Genomic DNA, 20,671 nt, shown 5'->3' on the forward strand with positions numbered 1-20,671 from the left:
CAATAACAACAGTAAAGTAGCACTTTATTGTGCTACTTTCTCTCGTTTGATCCCTTTAAGAGACGACACCATCTGTTTGAGAGCTACCGTTTGACCCCTGAGTCCAGCCAGCAGCACATATCCAGTAGAGAAGTCGACGACGCTGTTGACGAGTAAGTAAAAGATGGATGGAAAAAGACCAGATGGTGCTTGAACAGCCAGGTCAAAGAAAAGAAAAGCATTGGAGGAGGAGGATGCGAAGGAGGAAAGCTAATTAATGTTTTTTTCTAGCAGTAATTAAGAGGTAACTGGAAATGAGAAATATGACATTAGGTACAGGTGATCATTTAACAAGTATCCTGACACAATTCAACTTTTTCACAGATGCCAATGATTTTTGCTAACTCTTTCTGTTTTAATATATCTGGGATTTTTGATGTTTTTTATATTGAAAAAAAATTGTCTTAGGCCAAAAGTTGCTCAGCTTCACCCTTGACTGAAGAGACTGTCCTAAATAAGTTTCCTATGATGACGCGCGGTGCCATAGAAATCGCAACGAAATGGTCCATTGGACCCATTTCATTTTTACCATCAGTTTTATTCTGACAATGAATTAAAAGTGAAGGTGTTGCACTTTTAGCTTCAGCCAAATCCAGACAGAATGACAGTTTTCATCTGTTATTTAAGGGGTCTGCAAGAAACTCTTTTGGTCACTCAATATATTACCTCAACATGTTAAACAGTCAAATATGTCCTGTTTTTTTGTTTCATTCTTTCTTCTGTGACCTCATGAAAAAACACTTAAACTCCGCCAGGACATCAACTGCTAACATCCAACCTGAGCTACAACTGAATGGTTCATTGAATCAGATAAAGTTTTGGTCAAACTTGGGATTTTGTTTGTGGATGCTCTTCATCCAATCTGACCTGGTTTGAGCTATTTCACAGAAGGAAATATTTAAAAATATCGGTCTCCAGACAGATATGTGCAAAATCAGGAGAGACCTACCCCAAAATTCCTGGAACAGGACAAACATTAGGCGTAAAATGTACAATTATTTACATTTATATAAATATAAAATTATGCAGTTGCTAAAAGCACTTGGTGTCTCTAAGCCATTTTCTCCCTGAACTGTCCCTGTAGGGACAGCACACGACTCCGTCTTATTTACCTTCACAGGAGACACCTTGTAGTTCACAACCCTTTAATCAAATTGTGAATATTAGATTTGTCCCGTGTGATGTATGTTCATTCTGACGCAGGAAAGGTTAGCCATCCTTGAATAAGAAGACGAATGACTAAATGACAGGCCAGATTATTTTCATCAGCGGTGACCTCACCGCTTTTGCACAATCCTCACAACTGTTTCCTCCTGTATAAAAGTCAGAGATCGTCACCGTTTTTCTTTGCCTTTTTGTCATGGTACATAATGAGCTGAAATCGATTGATTTTCTTTAACATTTTTCTTGCATCGCATTTCTCTGACATAACTATGCAAAAGCCAGTGTCAATACAGCAACATCAGTGGCTCGTTAAAGAGCTTTGGAATAGCACAAGCGATAAACCTGTGTTGATTATAAACCTCATGAACTAGTTGCAGGGTCAAAAACATTTTGGACTCGACCCACAAACTGTGATGCCAAAAACAATGATAACATCCATCCGTCTATTCACTAAACTGAATTAATGTATCAGCACAGAGGCTGCTGCCCATTTCCAGCAGTTAACGGGCAGGAGACAGGCAGGGTAAATGTCACTGTGTTCCCCGACACTCACAAGACTACTATAATGAAGGGAGATATGGAATCTTATATTAATCTAATAATCCTTGGACTGCGGGCGTAAGCCAAAATGTCCAGACAGCATCCTTCCACGCACCTGTATGTAATAGGTAAACTCCACTCAGCATTGAACCTGGCTGAGCTTTTAACCCCATAGCTTTTAACCCCCATAAAAGATTAATTGGCAAATGTGATAAATAATGCCTCATAGTGCAGCCCCACATATCACTGAAACTGCACTTTCACAGAAATGTGTTTTTTTTCCATATTTGTTAAAACTGTCATCATGTCAAGGCAGTATAATATGAGACAAATAACCTGTGAAAAGATCAAGCTCCTGCACGTCCTCCCAGTGTCGTCTGCAAAAATGCGGCGATCAAAACAACCAATCAGAGCCAGGAGGAGGGTCTTAGCGCTGTCAATCAAGCTACTGTACGCTGTATTAGCTTTCATGGTCGGCTATGTCGTAGTGAACCTGATGTAGTGTAGCAGAGAGCAAGTGAGCGGGTTGAGGGTGAGAGTGATTGACAGCGCTAAGATCCTCCTCCTCGTTCTGATTGGATGTTTCTGCCTGACTGGTGTATTGCTGCAATGGGAGAAGACAGAGAAGCTTGACTTCTTCACAGATTATCTATACTGTCACAACATAATGATAATTTTAACAAGCGTCCAAAAAAGATATTTTGTATACATACTACAGCTTCTACCTGAAATGATATCTGAGTAAACACAACACCCATCATAACCACAGCCATCTGTAAGGAGCAAGGCCTGGAATTATTTAGAAACTCTCAAACTGGAAAATATAAATCTTTTTTTTATTTTTATTTTTGGCTCCAAGCAAAGAGCGAGTTGAAGGAGATCACAGTCATAGATCTCAATGCAAATAGCATTATGGGTACCATTAGCATTAGCGAAGAGGGATAGAAAGACCTTGGCACGTGTTCTGTGCCGAGATCATTGTGTGAGAAGAACAGGTTTGGAGGAGAAAATCAAAAAAGAACTAAGGAAAAACAAAAAGAAAAGGGATAAAAACAAATTTAAAAGAAACCCGTTAAAGAGCTTTGGAATAGCAGGAACAATTTCTGTTTGACACTGAAAGAGGGACAGAAATGTTTCCCACCTCAGATTTCAATAGTATTTTTTTTCCTTTTTGGTTATTGGAACACAATTATCAGCAGTATTTTAATGACCCGCTTTAGGAAACATCTAAACATCTAAAGTGCACTTACTCAGGAACGTGAAGGTTTGCAAATACAAGTCCTTAGTGTCCTGTGTCTGCACACACAGGGACTAAATTGTAACTCAACTCTGTTAATGAAGCAATAAACCCATAATGATCACTTAAAACTGGCAAAAGTGACAGTAAACAAAAATTTTGTGAACATTAGCCAAAAGATTTCAGACATTCCTTTTGAATTGTGGTTCAACAGAAACTTTAAAAATCAAACTACTGAAACAGGTCTGAGAAAATATGATGGTACCTGTAACGTAAGATTTGGTCCCAACCTTTAAAGGGAATCGAATGATTTCCATACCTACCAGTGTGATTTCTGCACCTGTCCACAGGTCATTTGGTCCACTCCTTCTGGAGAAACTTCTCCAGTTGGTTTAAAGGAGGGTGTCTTCTCCAGACGTTGTGTTTTAGCTCCATCCGTAGACGTTTAATAGGATGTAGCTCAGATCTTGTGGGAGGCCAGTTCAGAATCGTCCAAAATTTGCACTTAGCCACTCTTGGGTGTTTCTAACTTTTGTTTTCAGGAGTCATTATCCTGAACAAAGTCTCACAATCAGCAAATGAAGACCAAGCTTTTCTAACAATGAGCCACACATTTTTGTCCAGAACGCCTCGGTAGTCTTGAGATTTCATTACGCCTTGGACAAACTCAAGACAATCCAGTATGCACTGGATGAAAAACCTGTACATGTACGATCAAAGATACGAGAAACTAAAGAACAGGTCAAACAATTACAAACTGCTACCTCACAAATCCTCATGTGACGATTAAAGCTGTACATATGTTTCCTTACGCTGCAACAAACTGCCATCTTAGGGTCCTTAATGCCTTTAAACTGCTTTTGAGTATTTCTGAAGGGACTATCAAGGGGGTGGATGTGACTTTTCACAAAAGAGACACAGCAAAGATGAAATCTCACAGCCTGATACATGACACCCCATTAAAAACTGAGACAATTGTCGCAAAGAATTTATTTCAAACATCATTACATTCCCATTAGGAGCTTTTAGTGCCTACGTTATAATCACTGAGTTAATTAATTCATCACAAAAAATAAAACGAAGTCCACCAACCTCAAAAATTACAGCTAAATGTGCCTTCTCTTGTGTAACGCATTGATTATTGAGAGGGCTAGTTTCCAGACACAATTTAAAATACAAGTAATGGTCAAAAATAAAGGGAAAGTACTATTACAAGTGTTACACAGTTTAAAATCTTGCATGGCTCATGAACTTGTTTTTCACTGGTGGTAATAATAAGGTACATTATACATAACTGTTAGGGTAGTCTCCAGCTTATTATTGCACATTTAGTCATTTTGTTTCAGTCTGACTGACGTGGGGAAGAAGCCATGAAAAAGCATGTTCTATGAATGATGCTGTCTGAGTTTATTGTTGTATTAAGGTATTAAACTAACTTAAAATGCTAGATGACAACTCCAGTATCAGTAGGGTCCTCGTAACAATTTCTGCTTTAATGTTGACTCAGTTTTGCCTTAGAGGAATTGTGATATGGATCAGTTTCCCAAGATGAGCCTGAACTTGTGTTTTCAGCTCCTTCCGTATTTTAGGTTTCCTTCTCAAGTTTTTAATGTTGCAAAGATACAAAAAACGTAGAGCTCAGTCTGGTGGGGGAGCAAATAAAACCTGGTGACCCGCCAGGCTTATAATAAACAGGGAGAAACCCTGGAGAGGTTTACAAAATGTGAAAAAGTCCACATTTAGATTGAGCCAGCTGCACCACACCTCCTGTGTTTAGGGATGTGTGTCCCTCAGTGCCTCCAGCATGTCTTTAAAAACTTACGCATGCTCCCACCCACTCAGAATACGAGCACATGATGAATCATTGCGAATGCATCGCATTTCTTTTGTCCGTGCGATCAGAACTGAAATTAAGCAAAAATCCAAACATGTCTGTTTGGCTGCAGGTTTTGTTCTCTCCAAAGGGAGGAATGTTTTGTCGAAGCAGCTGCAAGGAAACAGAGAGACAGACTCTTCATATTTTCTAAAATAGAATCAAGGTGAACAGATTCTGCCACCGTCGTTTACGTAAATCCACTCGAGTTTGTGAGAGTATCTGATCGAAGAGGATTGAAATTTGAGCCACGGCGGTGAATGTTAACAATATATTAAAGCCACTTGCAACGTGGAGACACTGATATTAATTTGAGAAATGATTACGTGGGGGTGGGGAGGAGGGTGGTGACGAATACAACATGAGCCAGAGTACTAAAAAAGACAATATGCTCGACTGAAGCTGAGACGGTGATTATGGGGGAGTTTGATAGAACATTCACGCTTGGAGCAATTTAATCAGATACGGTTCATTTTAGGTGACTTTTAACCACCTTTTTACCTTCAACACTTGCAGCTTTTCATTTTCCCTACAGGTATAAAAGCTAATACCGAGCTAGCCCACCTGTCAGCATGCCTGTTGAGCTAATTAATTTCCCTCAGATTGGGCGGTGGATGATTTAATTCTCTCTTGGTTGGTCTCAGATGACAGGCACATTGTTTTTTTCTTTCCTCAGTTACTGTACTTCAGTTGTTTCGTTTGTTTTGCCAGTGATCCTGGAGTTTCATTCTCTGTGACCCAGTCTGCTCACCCCGTAGAGAAGTGACCTCACACCCAAATTAGTTTGTGTATCACATCCTGGAACTCTGACTTTTGGCGTTCCTCACGAGGAAAGGGGCAAAGAAAACTCGCCTGCAGCGGGGAATGTAGAGGAGTTGTTTACCGAGCCATCCCTAATCACACTGCCTTATAGAAACATTTAGATGCACGGACAAAACGTGCATGACCAATCATCTTACAAAACTGCTGTCTCCTGGAAAGATAACAAGAAGCCGATAATGACCACCAAGCTTTGCACATACTTGATGAAACCCTTTGGCGTTTACCCCTTAAAACAGAAATACACGTTCAAGCCAAGTTTAGCACATTTCAGCGACGAGGCATTTTAAAGTGCATTTCAGTTTACAAACATGATGCAGTTAGGTCGGCTGTGACAACACACTTTTCTGGATGGTAAATCGTCTCAGAAGTTATTGCGATAAACGACAATATTGTTGTTTTGAGACCATTTTTAACAAATATTGTGAGAAGGACACACTGACAACAAATTCTCAGAGATCAGTAAACTTTACATTCTAATGGCCACTGAGCAGCGAAACTAGAAGACATTTTAAATATTAAAATAAATAAACAAAACAAAATTAATTTAGAATTTTCTTTAAAAATAAAACCTGTTCTTCAAACAAACAGGGCTAGTTGACACCAAAGCACCCAGACTGAAAACTTTTGTCAGCCAGTTTTTTGGCAGAAAAAGAGAAAAAAGCAATAAATGATAAAAATAACAATTATTATAATAAATCAGTGGAACCAGCATATTTGATCAATATTCAAGAATTATTGACATAAAACAAGCTTTTGTCTTATTTCAAATGTAATAAGATATTTGAACTTGAAACTAGACAAAAAATACTTGCAAAAATGTTGTGCTTTTGCTGTGAATTCATTAATCAAGTGTCTTGAGCTGTTTTTTTGTGCTTTCAGTATTATTTAATGTTATGTACATGGCCTCCTTATGATAAAACAGATGCAGAAAGCACATAGAGCTGTGCATATGTTGAAAGTTAATATTTTATGGGGAATGACTTGTGTCCTGTTTGCCGTTGGGTCGTGAACATTTAGTGTATAAAATCTATATTTAGATTTTTTTTTTCCCCGCACTGTAATTAACTTTAAATAATGAAGGTACTTTGAGTTTCTCCTCGGAGCGTCTTAAGCCTCGATAGTCAGCTCAGCTTGATGAACTCGGCTCAGCTGTATCTCAGAACAGATAGGCTGTAATGAAATACCTTCTTTCCTCCCATCGGCGTCAGCAGCATCTACTGCGTTGCAGCGGGGAAATCAGAATATTTCATCAGTTGGGAGCACATAATGATTCCCCCTCCCCTACCTGTTGCTGTTCTTCCAGACTACGCCTGGCCTCTACCCAGCGCCCTTTGCCCAATCTGGATCTACCTGGACGTGCTGTTCTCCACCGCCTCCATCATGCACCTGTGCGCCATCTCCCTGGACCGATACGTCGCCATCCGCAACCCCATCGAGCACAGCCGCTTCAACTCCAGAACCAAGGCCATGATGAAGATCGCCGCGGTCTGGACCATTTCTATAGGTCAGCATACCTCACATTCCACATTTGATGTGGAATAATTGCACGCATGTCTAAATGCTTTAAAGCACCAGAAGGTAAATTGCTGGTTCAACTAAACTCAGTTTAGTTCCACCAACTTTGACAGTGACGTTCAAAACACTGTTGCTACAACTTCAGTTAATCTGACTTAACTGTGTTTAGCACTTATATTAAACTAAAAATGCTGAAGAGATTTTCTTTTTTAATTGCCCCAATTTATTTAAGTTTTTACATTACTGTAGCAAGTGGGCTTGACATCAAATTGTATATTTTTTTAATAGCACATGGACTCATTTTCATAAGTTTGAATAAAAGCTCAGCTCATTGTCTCAAAATAAAATTCTGGTTTTTAATAAAAATAGGAAATAGAACTGCGTTATATTCTACAATTACTGAGAAGTAAAAAGAATTACATGTTTGGAGCTTAATCTGGGAGATTACACAGAATTAATAAAAGAGGCTTTTGCGTGTTTGTGTCAGTAGGAAGAAATACATTGATTTTTTTTTTCTTTTTCTTTTTGTTAAGAGACGCTGATGACCCTCCCTCCCACTGCGTCGCTGCGTGACGCTGTCACAGCAGACCGCCTCCCTTCTCCTGTTTGTCAGACCGAATGAGCTGAAACAATTAAAGCTGACAAACAGGCGAGGGGCGCAGCGGAGCTGGTCTCTGAAGACCTAAAAGAGGCTTAGAGGGTTCTTCTACTGAACTGCAAAGAGACTTTGTTTGGACTCGGGATGTAACCACACAAACCAAGATTGTTCTAAAACATTTTCAGCCTCACTGCCAATATAACGGAAGCCGATTATCTAATGAACTCGCTTGACAACTTCTGTCATGCCGTTGTGTTAAAATCAATTACAGATCCCACCAAGTGAGAACGAAACACAAACTGGAGAATCCAAATGACACTCACTTGCTCTGGCAAAAAAAAAAACTTTTTCTTGACATATATTTCTAAATTTGTGTAGTGATTTCCAAAAGTGTGGTCGCCAAGATAAAAAATTTGAGATAAAAATCTGAACAAATGCGCATAAAAAATGAAAGAATGGTCGTTTCTGTCTGCTTTTCTTTTTAAATGAGCTCAAGTCCAAGTAAAATCTGTTGGAAATCTTGAGTTTTGGAGTCTAGATTCCCTATTCAATTTATCTGTACTCCCTTATTTAATAACATTTTGAATCAAGGATTTATAAGATAATATGTATTTCAAGATAAAAAAAAAAAATCTGAAACCAAATCTCTTTATTCTTATTTTCCCACCGACATAAACAGGCAGCTCCACAAAAAGCTAGAAAAGTAACAAGTGTGAAAAGGTAATACTGCTTTCACAAGGAAATGATCTTTTAGTCACTACATCATAGCAGGTTCTTTCATTTGTCCATTTTAGCACCGGACAAATAATGTTTTTTGTTCACAATTGTTTTTGGGGTTTTTTGTTGCTGTTGTTTTTTAAAGAAAGATCTAAAATGTGGCGTCGATCAAAAGCTGTAAAACAATTACATTTTGCTATAGATGCCAGTATTTATTGTGAAGACTTGTTTTTGTGAACAAACCTTTGGCAGGCCTTTCAGGATTTGTTCCAAAATCCAGATTTGTGCCCATTATCTTCTTGTGTTTGTTTGTTTTTTGTTTGTCTGCTGGTATCAAATTCACTGACGTCTAATGAGCTGGTTTTTCATATTGAACTGGTTCTCCAGACACATGACTTGCCTCTTTAAAACAGTGGGCAGTCTGCTGCGCCGTGCAGCAAACTTCCATGGGCGGGGCTGATTTGCATCATTTGATTTCCTTTTTCTTTTTGCAGAAGTAATCTATAAAGAATGGAAAGCGATTTACCTCCAGGGGTTTGTGTTTTATATGGTTATGATAATCCAACAGTGGAAATCCATCCCCCAAAGTCGAGTTTGAGAGCCTAATGCTGCACTTCACGGACGCCAAAAAAAAAAAAACTTTAATCATCAGGCGCCCGTTCAAATTCTCAGTGAAATCAGTCCAACCTCACAGCGTTCTTCTTGAGCCAAGCGAGACTCGTATTCGACAGTATCCATTTCTCTTTCACGTTTTGTCATCTTACAAATTTTAATGTATTTCATTCGGGTTTTTATGTGGTAAACCAACACAAAGTGGTGCATCGTAGTTAACTTTCAAGGAAAACTGTTCATGAGTTTCAAAATTATTTAGAAACAGAACTCTGAAATCCCAGGCCCTGCTGAAGAGATGAAGACATAATGCTTCTACCATGCACAGTGTTTCCCATGTTGGCCACAAAGTTCAATTTGTGTCAACCTGTTTGTGGTTTTCTTCCTCATGACTTGAGGCGATGCATTTTCTCAACACTGGCTTCCTTTTGCTGCCCTTCCATAAAGACTCATAAAGCCAAATTGGCTTTTGAAGCAATTCTGCTTGATTCTCATCTCTTTTCAGTGCTCTCTCTGGGATTTCTCCCATTGAGCTCAATTTCTCAATGGTTTTAAACGGGCCAATCAGCAAAACAGAAGAAGGAATGTTGTTGATTTTCTGTCCATAGTTTTAGCAATGTCAGCGGAGGAAGTGAACGAAGTCATTCGTTCACCACGCCTCCAGATATAGAGCAATTAAAGTTGGAGCACAAGGTTTATTTCTCTGCTCCCCTTGTGTTATTCACAGTGGTAAGCTTCATCGAACTGGAATCCTGCATCACGCCCAGGGATCAGTACTGGAAGTGGAAAAAAGCAGATCAGTGCATCCTTAGTCCAGACCCTCTTGACCAAAGAAAAGCACAGAACTGGGTTTTACCGGGTTGATAAAGACCAAATCTGTGGAATGTGTCTCCCACTTGAGCTGTGGATCTCTGCAGCTCCTCCAGGGTAAATTTGATCACCTTTGCGGCTGGACTTTAGTATCAAATTTTAATATTTTTGTTCTGTAACTAAGGTATGCTATTATAAAGACTGCACACGCTCCTGAATGTGAACTTAGATGAACGTAAAGAGCATCACGAAGCGGCTCACAGCTCACTTTGTTTGGAGGGGTGGGGGAGAAGAAATTGTACCTCTTCTTCCATTTCTCTATTTTCCTTCTGCCTTGGTTGAGGTTGGGTCAGCCAGAGGGTACGTAGTCATCAACCCGCCTGCGTCTGCCAAAGGAGGAGACGGCGAGCCGCCGCTGACCGAGATCGGCACTGTGTTGCATGTGGGCCCGGATAATTCAGTTTGCCACACAAGATCCGGCGGTTAAATGAGCTCATCAACGATACATTTCGCGAGCACAAACACGACCTCCTGAGAGGGAAGCAAGGCCGTCTCGGAGGAATCGGGAGTAAACCTTTTCAGGAGATCTTTTATTCTTTTTCACAGCGCTAACCAATCAATCTCCTCTCCTCTCGACCGTTCTTGTGGTGTAATAATCAAGGGAACAGATCCGTTTTCTAATTGTGTGTGTGCGCGTGTGTGTGTGCGTGTGTGTGTGTGTGTGTGTGTGTGTGTGTGTGTGTGTGTGTGTGTGTGTGTGTGTGTGGTTTTTCCAAGTGTTTGGGGATCGGATGACTTTTCAAACTTTTCACTCAGCTGTCTCTCCTCCCTGTCGCTGACCTCGAGCTTCCATTGATGCTGTTTGGTGCCCTTTAAATCCCAGGCGGCCGCCGCGTTTTAGCGCCCTTACATGCATACACGCTGCCTGCATGGATCATTATGTCCCCTAACCTTGAAGGCATCTCTATGAGACATTACTTAGCCAACTTAAAGCTAAGGCTTCTCAAACAACCTATTCATGTTTATTTACAGAAATAAACATAGCAACTGTATCTTTAAATGAAAGATCTATTATTAAAACATGCTTTTGGGATACAAGTAACTGTAAAATGATAATTATCCACTTGTTTAATGTTCCTAATTTGCACATTTCTTGTGGTCTTTATTTGAACGTGTGGAGAGGAAAGTAGGTAAAACAAAAGAGGGAAGACTATGGCAGACTGTTTTAACATAAACGGCAAATTTTACTGCCTTATTTTCCAGATATCTCAAATTGTTTTATAACTCGACGTTTTAGCAATTTAAGATATCTCTACTTACGTTCTGACTAGCTGAAATGACATCAGAGTTACCGCATTACTAACTGTCTGAAATACAGATTTCAGATATCTACAATTAAATTATGACTTGTCCTGAAGTGAGTTCAGCATTTCTGGATTTTAGTTTTGATAGTCATAATTCTAATTAAAAAAATCTCAAACGACACCATGATTCACGATATCTTAAATGTGTTTTTGGATTTGACTGGCGAAATTTAAATAATAGATAACTTCAAAGCAAATAATGTCTAGGCGAACCTAATTTAGAGATATCTTGAATTGCAATTTTGACTTGTCAAAATGTATTTTCAGATATCTCCAAATGAAATGATATCTTCAATTACACAGTTTTTCTATTTAATATATCTTAACATTAATTAACATTCTGACTAGAATGACATTACTGACGTCTTGAATATGTATTCTGTATAGTCAAAACGTCACAGACTTACAGATGTCTTCGTGGGCGGAACGAAAACTGGAATGAGAGTTGGACCATATAGGTCCTTAGGAGGAGATGGAACCACTGGAACTGGAACAGACTGGTCCTCTGGAACAGACTGGTCCTCTGGAACAGACTGGTCCTCTGGAACAGACTGTCCACTGCAACAGACTGGTCCTCTGGAACAGACTGGTCCTCTGGAACAGACTGGTCCACTGGAACAGACTGGTCCTCTGGAACAGACTGGTCCTCTGGAACAGACTGGTCCTCTGGAACAGACTGTCCACTGCAACAGACTGGTCCTCTGGAACAGACTGGTCCTCTGGAACAGACTGGTCCTCTGGAACAAACTGGTCCACTGGAACAGACTGGTCCTCTGGAACAGACTGGTCCTCTGGAACAGACTGGTCCTCTGGAACAAACTGGTCCACTGGAACAGACTGGTCCTCTGGAACAGTCCACTGGAACAGACTGGTCCTCTGGAACAAACTGGTCCACTGGAACAGACTGGTCCTCTGGAACAAACTAGTCCACTGGAACAAACTGGTCCTCTGGAACAAACTAGTCCACTGGAACAGACTGGTCCTCTGGAACAGACTGTCCACTGCAACATCGTGCCGATCAGATCAGATGTCATTGAAAGTTTCTTTTCAAAGGGAAAAAGGCCCAGAGAAGAGACAGGAGAATGGATTTATCCTGGCAGATGATTCATACAGCCCAAACTGCCCTCCATGATATGGTGACCAACTCGTTAATGAGGGATGAAGCTTTTGAACCAACATCCCGATCCCAAAGAAAATCCCGTAAAACCACCAAAATAATTCCTGAATAATATGAACTTGGTTTTGTCTAAATTTAGTGATAATTTGTTCATATCAAATCACTTCTTCAATTCACGTAGATCTAAATGATTGATGCTCTCGCTTAAATCTTTGTTTTAATACAGAGCGTCGTTGCTGGCTGTCTGTTTGTGTCGGGACTTTTTTGTCCTCCTCTGTGATTCTGGGCATTCATATTAGCGTTCAGATGTTTTCCTGTTGGCCTTTCGTTAAACCCCTCAAGAGGCTCCGCAGCGCAAACACTCAGCGCTGATCGACATCAGAGGAAGAGCTTACGTCGATCAATACTGTGGGATTAGCAATGAAACATCCAGTCTTTGGTCTATTTAATCCCCGCAGAAATTTTTTTTTTCCTTTAGTCTTTTTTTTACTCTTGGCCTTGTTTTGCTTCTGTTTGGTGTCTCTCTTTGGGTCCGTTTGGCGTGAGGTGCTGCCTCTCCAGTACAGATCTACACAAACGTTTCCTCTTTTGTGATCAATTTAAAAAAAGAAAGAAAGAGAAAAAGGAAGAAAGAAGGAAAAGCCCTAAGGCATGCTGAGTGTTAGTCCACAGGCAAAATCTTTTGCGAGTTGAGATGCTTGTCTCTCAAAGGAGCTTCTTTTCTCAACACGTTCTTTAGAACAACTCAAAATGAAAAGTTTACCCAATTTTGCTAAGTACAGTAACAACTTTCTGATTCTTATATCTTGTTTTTGCTGCTGTTTTCCCACTGCTTGAGTTTTAATTCTGATAAAAGGCTGGTTTTATCAAAGAGTGCAAGTAAAATCAACTTTCTTGAGCTTCACATCATGTCATAACGTCGTTTCCTCACCAAAAACAGTTTCTTTGATTCTGTCATGTATTTTTGAGAAATTCCTTAATCTTCCTTGGCAACCATTCAGCTGTGCAAAACGCCTGGGTGGAAGTAACTCCGCCTTTGAGGCGCACTTTCTAAGCGTTTGAGCCTCACAGAGACGGACTCCCCCACTCAGCTCCTTAAGACTAGCACCTGGTGGAACTGCATGTATGCTGAGCTCATTATAGGAGCGAAACGTGAAAACGTTGAAGGGTTAATGGAGGAGCGATGTCGCGATGACTTCCTGGAGTTTCAGAAAGAGCAGAAGCTTCTTAAAGAGACAGAGGGCCAATTTCAAGATATTAAATCACAAAATCAAAATCCTGTGGAATTTAACAAATGCACTCAAGACAAATTATTTACTGAGGTTTGCTGACATTTGGTGGGGAATTTACATTTTGCTTCCAGCTGCAATCCATGTGTCTCAAAAACTGTTTTTCATTCATTTTTGGATAAATTAGGTTACTGCTAAAAACAAAAAAAGCAGCCAAGTCTCTAGAGAGCTGGATGCAACATAGCAACATATCAGATACTAATGGTGCTTTGTGTAGAACAATAACTATAAACATAATGTAATAATTTTCATGTTCAATTACATCAAGCAAAATAACGTGTATATTTTTCCACATACTTCAACAAACATATTTTAACAGTGCAGATAAAAGTTTACTCTCCAGTTTTGAATTGATCTCAGGGTCAACCAAAACAACGTATATTTTCTAACCAATTATTATTTGCTTCACAGCAAGATGCAGCTGAATAATCTGCTGGTCTCCTCCTTTCTTCCTCTTGCAGTCGTTCACGGCCCACCGCCTTTGTGAGATAAGACGCGCCGCGTCTTCCTCTAGCCATTTCGTTGACCCCCAGTAAAGGTTCCTCACTTCTGCCTTCTGCTATGATTGAGGTCGGAGAGGTCTCCCAGCAATCGATGCAGAAAGACTATCGATGAAACATGCAGCAGGAGATCTCTGCAGCCGTTCTCACCTGTGCAGTGACACCTGCTGTTTTACTTGGAGGTTGTTCAAGTTTGATCGGTTTCTACAGTAGATCTCAGGAGCGTGTGCGCCTTGAGCGTTTCAGGTTGTTACGATGTAAAGCTTTGATTGAAGGAAGTTATTTCTGTAATATTTGTAAGGTATCAATCAGGAGAATATCGTGATAAAAACTTTCGTTCATGTCGCCACTTTAAACGTCGGAGTTGTGCGAAATGAACTAACCGTGGTACAACTAGCTCATCCCGGCGTCAAAACGTTTTTTCATCTAAAAATGAGAAATTTTTCCATTGGCCAAACCTATTTTCAAAACCTCAACTTGCGTCATTTTGTTGTTCATTCAAACGCAGCGCACAAACAAATCACACTTTGCAAGCAAATGAGCTAGAGTTAAATTTGTTACTGACAATTTTAGTCTCCTCTCAGCATTTACAGGGGGAAAAAAACACAAAAAAAACCCTTTTCATGAGTTCTTCAAAAACAGTTGAGATCTCACCAGACATTTCATGGCTGTTTGCTGCTCTCCGTCCTGGAGTTTTTCTTTTGCCGCCTGCGGCCTGCTGATGCTGCAGATCTCGATCTCTTGCTTCAGTAATCTAACTCCAGCAGCCTGCTACGGTCATGTCACGAGAAGCCGCAAAGCGAGCGCGTCAGCTTTCTATTTATTGTGTCTGTTGTGTATTCTGTGGATTTACAGAGAGTCGCTGCAGCCTGGCCAGAAATCTGCCGTGACCTGAAGGAGTGGAATCTGCTGGCTCTTAGGAACAAATTAAACGGCTCAGCAAGAAGTTTAATATGTGACTGTCAGAAGTTACATTGCAAAGTGCCTTATGAAATAGCCAGAAGAAGCCCATTAGGCACTTTTCTGTCATGAGGAGCTGCTTCGCCCAAATTACAATATCAATTCACTCAGGACCCAAGGCCATCCAGATGCTTGCGATTTTATGTGATCTTCTTGTAATTTAATGAGTTACAGAGCAAGATTTTTAATGGTGTGTCGGGAACTGAGGTGAACCTGGAATGAGTTGAAACAGCATTTTAAAGCACTGTCTCCTGACCCGTTGTTTTACATACTCCCTGAGTTAGTGAATGCATCCTTTAAACGGGCCATGAGTCAGATGTATAGACATGCTGTACCGTGACGTCGCGCACGTAAGATCCCTGCTCCATGCTGGAGGGCCAAAAACAAAAAGCTAGTTGTTGCTTTTAGAATGGTTTCAGCTGTCAAGCGGTCAACGTGACGTTAAACATAAGCGTGATATATAAAAGAAAAAGGGATGCAGTGCTTTGCTAATAATTGTCAACAGTCAGGGAAAAGTTTTAACTTTGTAAATTTAGCCAGGGAGACAGAAGTAGGTCAGTTATGCTAGCTTGACTTTGATAACCTTAACATATGTAGATGTGCTGTGGAATTTGGTTTCGGTCCAGCGAAAGAAAAAAGAAAGTCAACCTACACCTAAACTCTGACAGGTCATCAGTAGGGCAGGTATTTTAGTCAGGCAATCTGCCACTGTCACCACTGTGGAAGATTAGCTAACAGCGGTAGACAGTTAGTTGTGTTGTCAATCTGTGTGTAGTGTGGCCAACATAGAGCGAGATAAAAGAGTACAAGTTCTGCTAATTGTGCTAATGGTGGAGAAACAACAGACCATTACAGGGAAATCATTTATCTGCCGTTATTGCTAGCTATTCTAGCTAGACTGAGCATTCACAACAAGCTGTGCTAGCTGCAGCGCAGCACAGAATGAGGGGGAGGAAGGATGAGCAGCCACTTGAGATTGTGATTTACAGCGCTAAAACCCGCCTTCTGCCTCTGATTGGTTGTTTCTAGATAGCTCTGGAGGAGGGCAGAGGAAATGAATAAACATTAAATTTTTACTGCTAAAAACAATTTTAAAAACACAAATATGATTAATTTCGCAATTGGCAGGACCCCAGTTTTTCTCTATTTCTATGAACAAAAAAATAAAAACTTTGTTCCCAACTTTTCCCCCCTGTACAGCGCCCTCGCCGTCATGTCTAGGTTTTATTTTGTTAGCAGAGTTGTGTTACCACAGAACCGGGTATTGATAGCAGCTAAAATATTGATCATTTGTCCTCCAACATTGTGCGCTTGAGTAAAATTTCCAGATGTAAACAATAACGTGTCTGTAAACCCCCAGAGGGGTTTGCGCATGCACAGCCTGTAGACAGACAGTCGTGTAGTATTGAATGTAGGATGCTTGTAAATTCGAATTGCATGCTTGTGCCAGCCGGGTCAGGAACAACGCCGGAGAAAACAACGCACCTCGCCCTTACCTGCCCTCACATGAAGCATGATTCGGCTCCAGGACCAGCAGGGCCTGCTGTGTGGCTCTCAACCCTCAGGAGATTTTGTTCTTTTGTGTCTCAGATCAGCCAGATATTTTCAACCACACAAGAAGTCCTTTCACATCAGACCAGGCACATTAGTCAGTGTTATTATCAAAGGTCAAAAAGCCCACTGGGGCTTCAAAGGCTTGTTCTTCCTGCAGTCTTTTATCAGCGCTGTCCCCCGACAGCAAAAATGCACCTTCACGAACATCCATTAAACTCTAATACATTCTAAAAACGCTAACAGCATGTTGATTTATTACAGGTGCGGCTCTCATTACCTCCTTGATGTGTTATTCTGCCGTATGTTATGGTTATTTACTTTCATTTCCAGAAATACAGAGACTTCGCAGCCTAATGGATAGAACAACAAATATGTCTGAGATGTTATTAGAGGAGATGATATTGCGTTTTCTCCTCCTTATTTGTGGTCAGTACTTGGTGATTATGACACGAAGAGGTGTTTTTAACTTTAATGTGTTGCGGAAGCCATTTTTGTTTAAACATGAATTTATTTTACACTTTTAGACACGTCTTTTATTTTATTAGATAGAAAATTAGCCCTGCTAATTCAGTGATAAGACAAGAAAAGCCACAATAGTGATATTAAGTCAAAGTTTTTGAATTGAATCTCGGCAGCGGCGTGTTGTGCTTTCCTTCCCAGAGACGATGACCATCATGCGTTTGCTATAACTGGGAATGAATCTTTTACACTGTGCCTCACCGGCAGTCTCAAATGTTCTTTGGATTTCTCCGAGCAATTTCTGATTTTCTGGTTCACACCCAAGCAGTAAATCGTCATCCTTTCTGTACGTGAACACACAAAAAAAAAGAAATTGTAGCAGTGCGTGCATAACAGTGGTGCATTTAATTGATATCTTCACTGTGACCCTGAACTCATCCATTGCGTTTTCAAGCTTTGACTTTTTTTTTTTTCTTCAAACGATATCTTATTATGACTTTAAAGTTAAACATTCCCCTGGCAACTGCATGGACAAGCGGGTGCAGACAATGGATGGATGATCAGTTGACCCCCGGTCTTTGAAATGCTCCAGGGACATTTCTAAAACTGTATGCATGCATTAGACAGCACTGAGGGAATGCAGCTTAGGCATTCAACATGAAAGACACAGTATTTATCTTTTGAAGCTTTGACTAGGACTGACATTCCCTCCATCTGCCTTTGAATGCTAAATCGTCTGATTTTGAACCAGCAGCAGCGTTTCGGCAGCAGCAGGCAGCCAAAAATTTGACTTTCAAATCTTTGCGCACTTCTTCGGCACTCTCCACTTGTCTGTAATTTTTCACACTTTGGTTACTTGTCAGTGTCGGAAAGCCTCCGTCGTATGATTGCACTGTTGTCAGGACAGATCACTTGGTTCAGCACAGACTCCACAATAGCCGAGTTTGATTCATGACCTTTGTGCCTCACTGCACAGGATCATACTTACAACAATAGATGTTTTCACGGTGCTGCTCCTTTTACCAAAAATTTATTTGTTCTTGTGTTCTTCTTCTTGTTTTTGTCCAAAAACACACAAATCTTCCCGAGCGTTTTTGATTGAGTTTCTAGTTTAAATATTTTAGAACACTTAAAATGAGACAAAACTAACTTACAGGTAACTTTTGAGCAAGATGTAGGGGCTTGTTTGGTGAAAAAGTACTGACTCTAGGTGAAATAATCTGACCATGTCATAAATTAAAATGTCTTGGCAGATGACTTCAACATTAATTAATTATTTACTTAAAATCAAAACTAACTTGATGAACGTTAGTTTTGTCTTATCTTAAGTGTGTTGAAATATTTACGCTAGAAATCGAACCATAAATACTTGGTAAGATTTTCTGGAAAAAAAATGTATAGTATAAAGATGTGCAGTCTTGGAAACAAAATATTAAGGCAAATATGTGGTCCAGTTTGCAGGCTGTACATGATTAATCTGGAAAAAGACCAAATAAAATTGACTTTAAAATCTGCTTCGACAAGAAGTAACGTCTCACTAAAGATGAAACAAGGTTGTAGCAATAAAATCTTCAACATCCACTTCCTGCTCCCTTTCTCCGCAGGTGTGTCGATGCCCATCCCAGTGATCGGCCTCCACAACGAGGACAAGGTTTTCGTCAATGGCAGCTGCGTCCTCAATGAGGAGCGCTTCATGCTGATTGGCTCTTTTGTGGCCTTCTTCATCCCGCTGGTCATCATGGTGGTGACTTACTGCCTCACCATACAGGTAACCCGCTCAGGAGCCGACGTGACGTCCCTCTAGCCCTTCAAATCCACGTTCTTGTGCTCTGTTATGTCCTCATCATCCTGTCTGATCCTCTGCAGGTGCTGCAGAGGCAGGCCACGGTCTTCCTGTATGAAGCAAAGTCTTCTTCCCAGCAGCCTCTGAGCGCACCAGCAATCACACTGCAGCCTCCGCCGAGCCCCTTCCACCTTCCACAAATCAACACACTTTCCCCTCCAAACTCGCAAGGTAACCACCGACCACGACACGAAGTCCGGACATAGATCACTGCATGTTATTTGTCTCTTAAAGGAGCAGCGTTATGTATTCTCCAGGCACATGGTGACATTTCGTATTACCATCGAGCTACGTTACAGACCACTAGGGGGGACCGAGCTCCGCCTTCAAAGAGGAAGCTCCTCCTCCTCCAAGCTGCCGTTTCCAATTTTCAAACCTTCCGCCACACAGAGAAGCTACTCAACTCCTTCGCGCTAGTCAGCAGCAATTAGCAAACACCTGGTGGAACTGCCCATCTGCTGAGCTCGAGTACGAGCTGCTGCTCTGTGAACCGCTGGTAAAAATGTATTTAACATTTTTACCAGCGGTTCGTGGCTCTTCTGCCCCTTTAAAGTAGCTGTACTTTCTTAAAAGGCAAATGAAATATTGACTTTTGACTGAAGGACCAAAGAAAACGTCTTTTATACGTGTAAAATGAAACTTAGACTCTTTCTCTGACTGAAAGCAACTGAAAATGTTATATTCTCACACCAGTGGTAAGACATGCAGCTAGTTTCTTGGAAACTGAATTCTTATTTCCCGTGATTAATCTCTGTATTGAATGCACAGATTACCCTTTTTTCCTCTCAAACCCCATTGATCCTTGTATTTTTTCTGTTTTCTTCCTGGGTCAGAACTGAAGCCGCCGCCCCTCCAGAGCCGACGGAACACGCTGAGCTGCCTGAAGGGCCCGGAGCCCAGCATCCTGCTCAGCGCCTCCGCCTCAGACAGCCTCAGCATCATTCCCAGCTCCGAGGCCGCGTCACAGCTCAGCTCTCCGGCCACCGGGCCGGGCCGGAGCGATGCCTCGGGTTGCCATGGGAGACGAGGGATGATGCAGGCCATAAAGAACGAGAGGCGGGCCTCCAAGGTGAGAAGGGAAGCTGCAGCTAGAACCGAGGATTATCAAGACAATAAACACGAATTAATACTTTTCTCTCTTTTCCTTATTTGTTTTGTATGGCAGATTATTGGGGCCGGGCTGAAAAAAAAAAAGTTACAAGAATAAAGTTATGAGAATAAAGTCATGCAATTCTCAGAAATTAGTTAATTTTTATAATACTAGTATTATGCCATATTCTCCCTTGACTTTATTCTTTATATCCTGACTATTCTGATTATTGGATTGTTTTATATACATAGTATTGTACCCACAAACTTGTAAATAATATCCAGGGGCCATTTTTACAGTTTAAATGATCCAAATAGAGAAGAAAAACATCACTGAAAATGGAAAAACTCAGTGAAATAATAAGGAAGTGACTGGAGCAAATGCAGGATGTCGAAGAGGAACGCGAAGGATCCAGAAACAAAGAAAGAAAATACAGGAGCTTAAATACTAAAGATTGTTCACAGGGAAGACGGGCGGTGCAACAGGGATAGAAGGCAAACAGGTGGACAAATGGAAGATGAGTAATGGAGATTAGGAGCTGAACAGACGCAACCAAACCAGGGGGCAAAAT

At 40.8% G+C, this 20,671-nt stretch overlaps 1 protein-coding gene across 1 annotated transcript in view; it reads left to right on the top strand.

The window, feature by feature from the left end:
* Nucleotides 1-20,671, top strand: part of htr2cl1 (5-hydroxytryptamine (serotonin) receptor 2C, G protein-coupled-like 1) — a 137,680-nt gene that overhangs the window by 109,167 nt on the left and 7,842 nt on the right. Inside the window, exons 6-9 of the mRNA XM_055021337.1 lie at nucleotides 6,979-7,179; nucleotides 18,772-18,935; nucleotides 19,034-19,181; nucleotides 19,844-20,079. Coding sequence (XP_054877312.1) covers nucleotides 6,979-7,179; nucleotides 18,772-18,935; nucleotides 19,034-19,181; nucleotides 19,844-20,079 — 749 coding nt within the window. The remainder of the gene's footprint in view (nucleotides 1-6,978; nucleotides 7,180-18,771; nucleotides 18,936-19,033; nucleotides 19,182-19,843; nucleotides 20,080-20,671) is intronic.

This window comes from Poeciliopsis prolifica, unplaced genomic scaffold (assembly GCF_027474105.1).
Source record: "Poeciliopsis prolifica strain line A6 unplaced genomic scaffold, Auburn_PproV2 SCAFFOLD075, whole genome shotgun sequence".
NCBI lineage: Eukaryota > Metazoa > Chordata > Actinopteri > Cyprinodontiformes > Poeciliidae > Poeciliopsis > Poeciliopsis prolifica.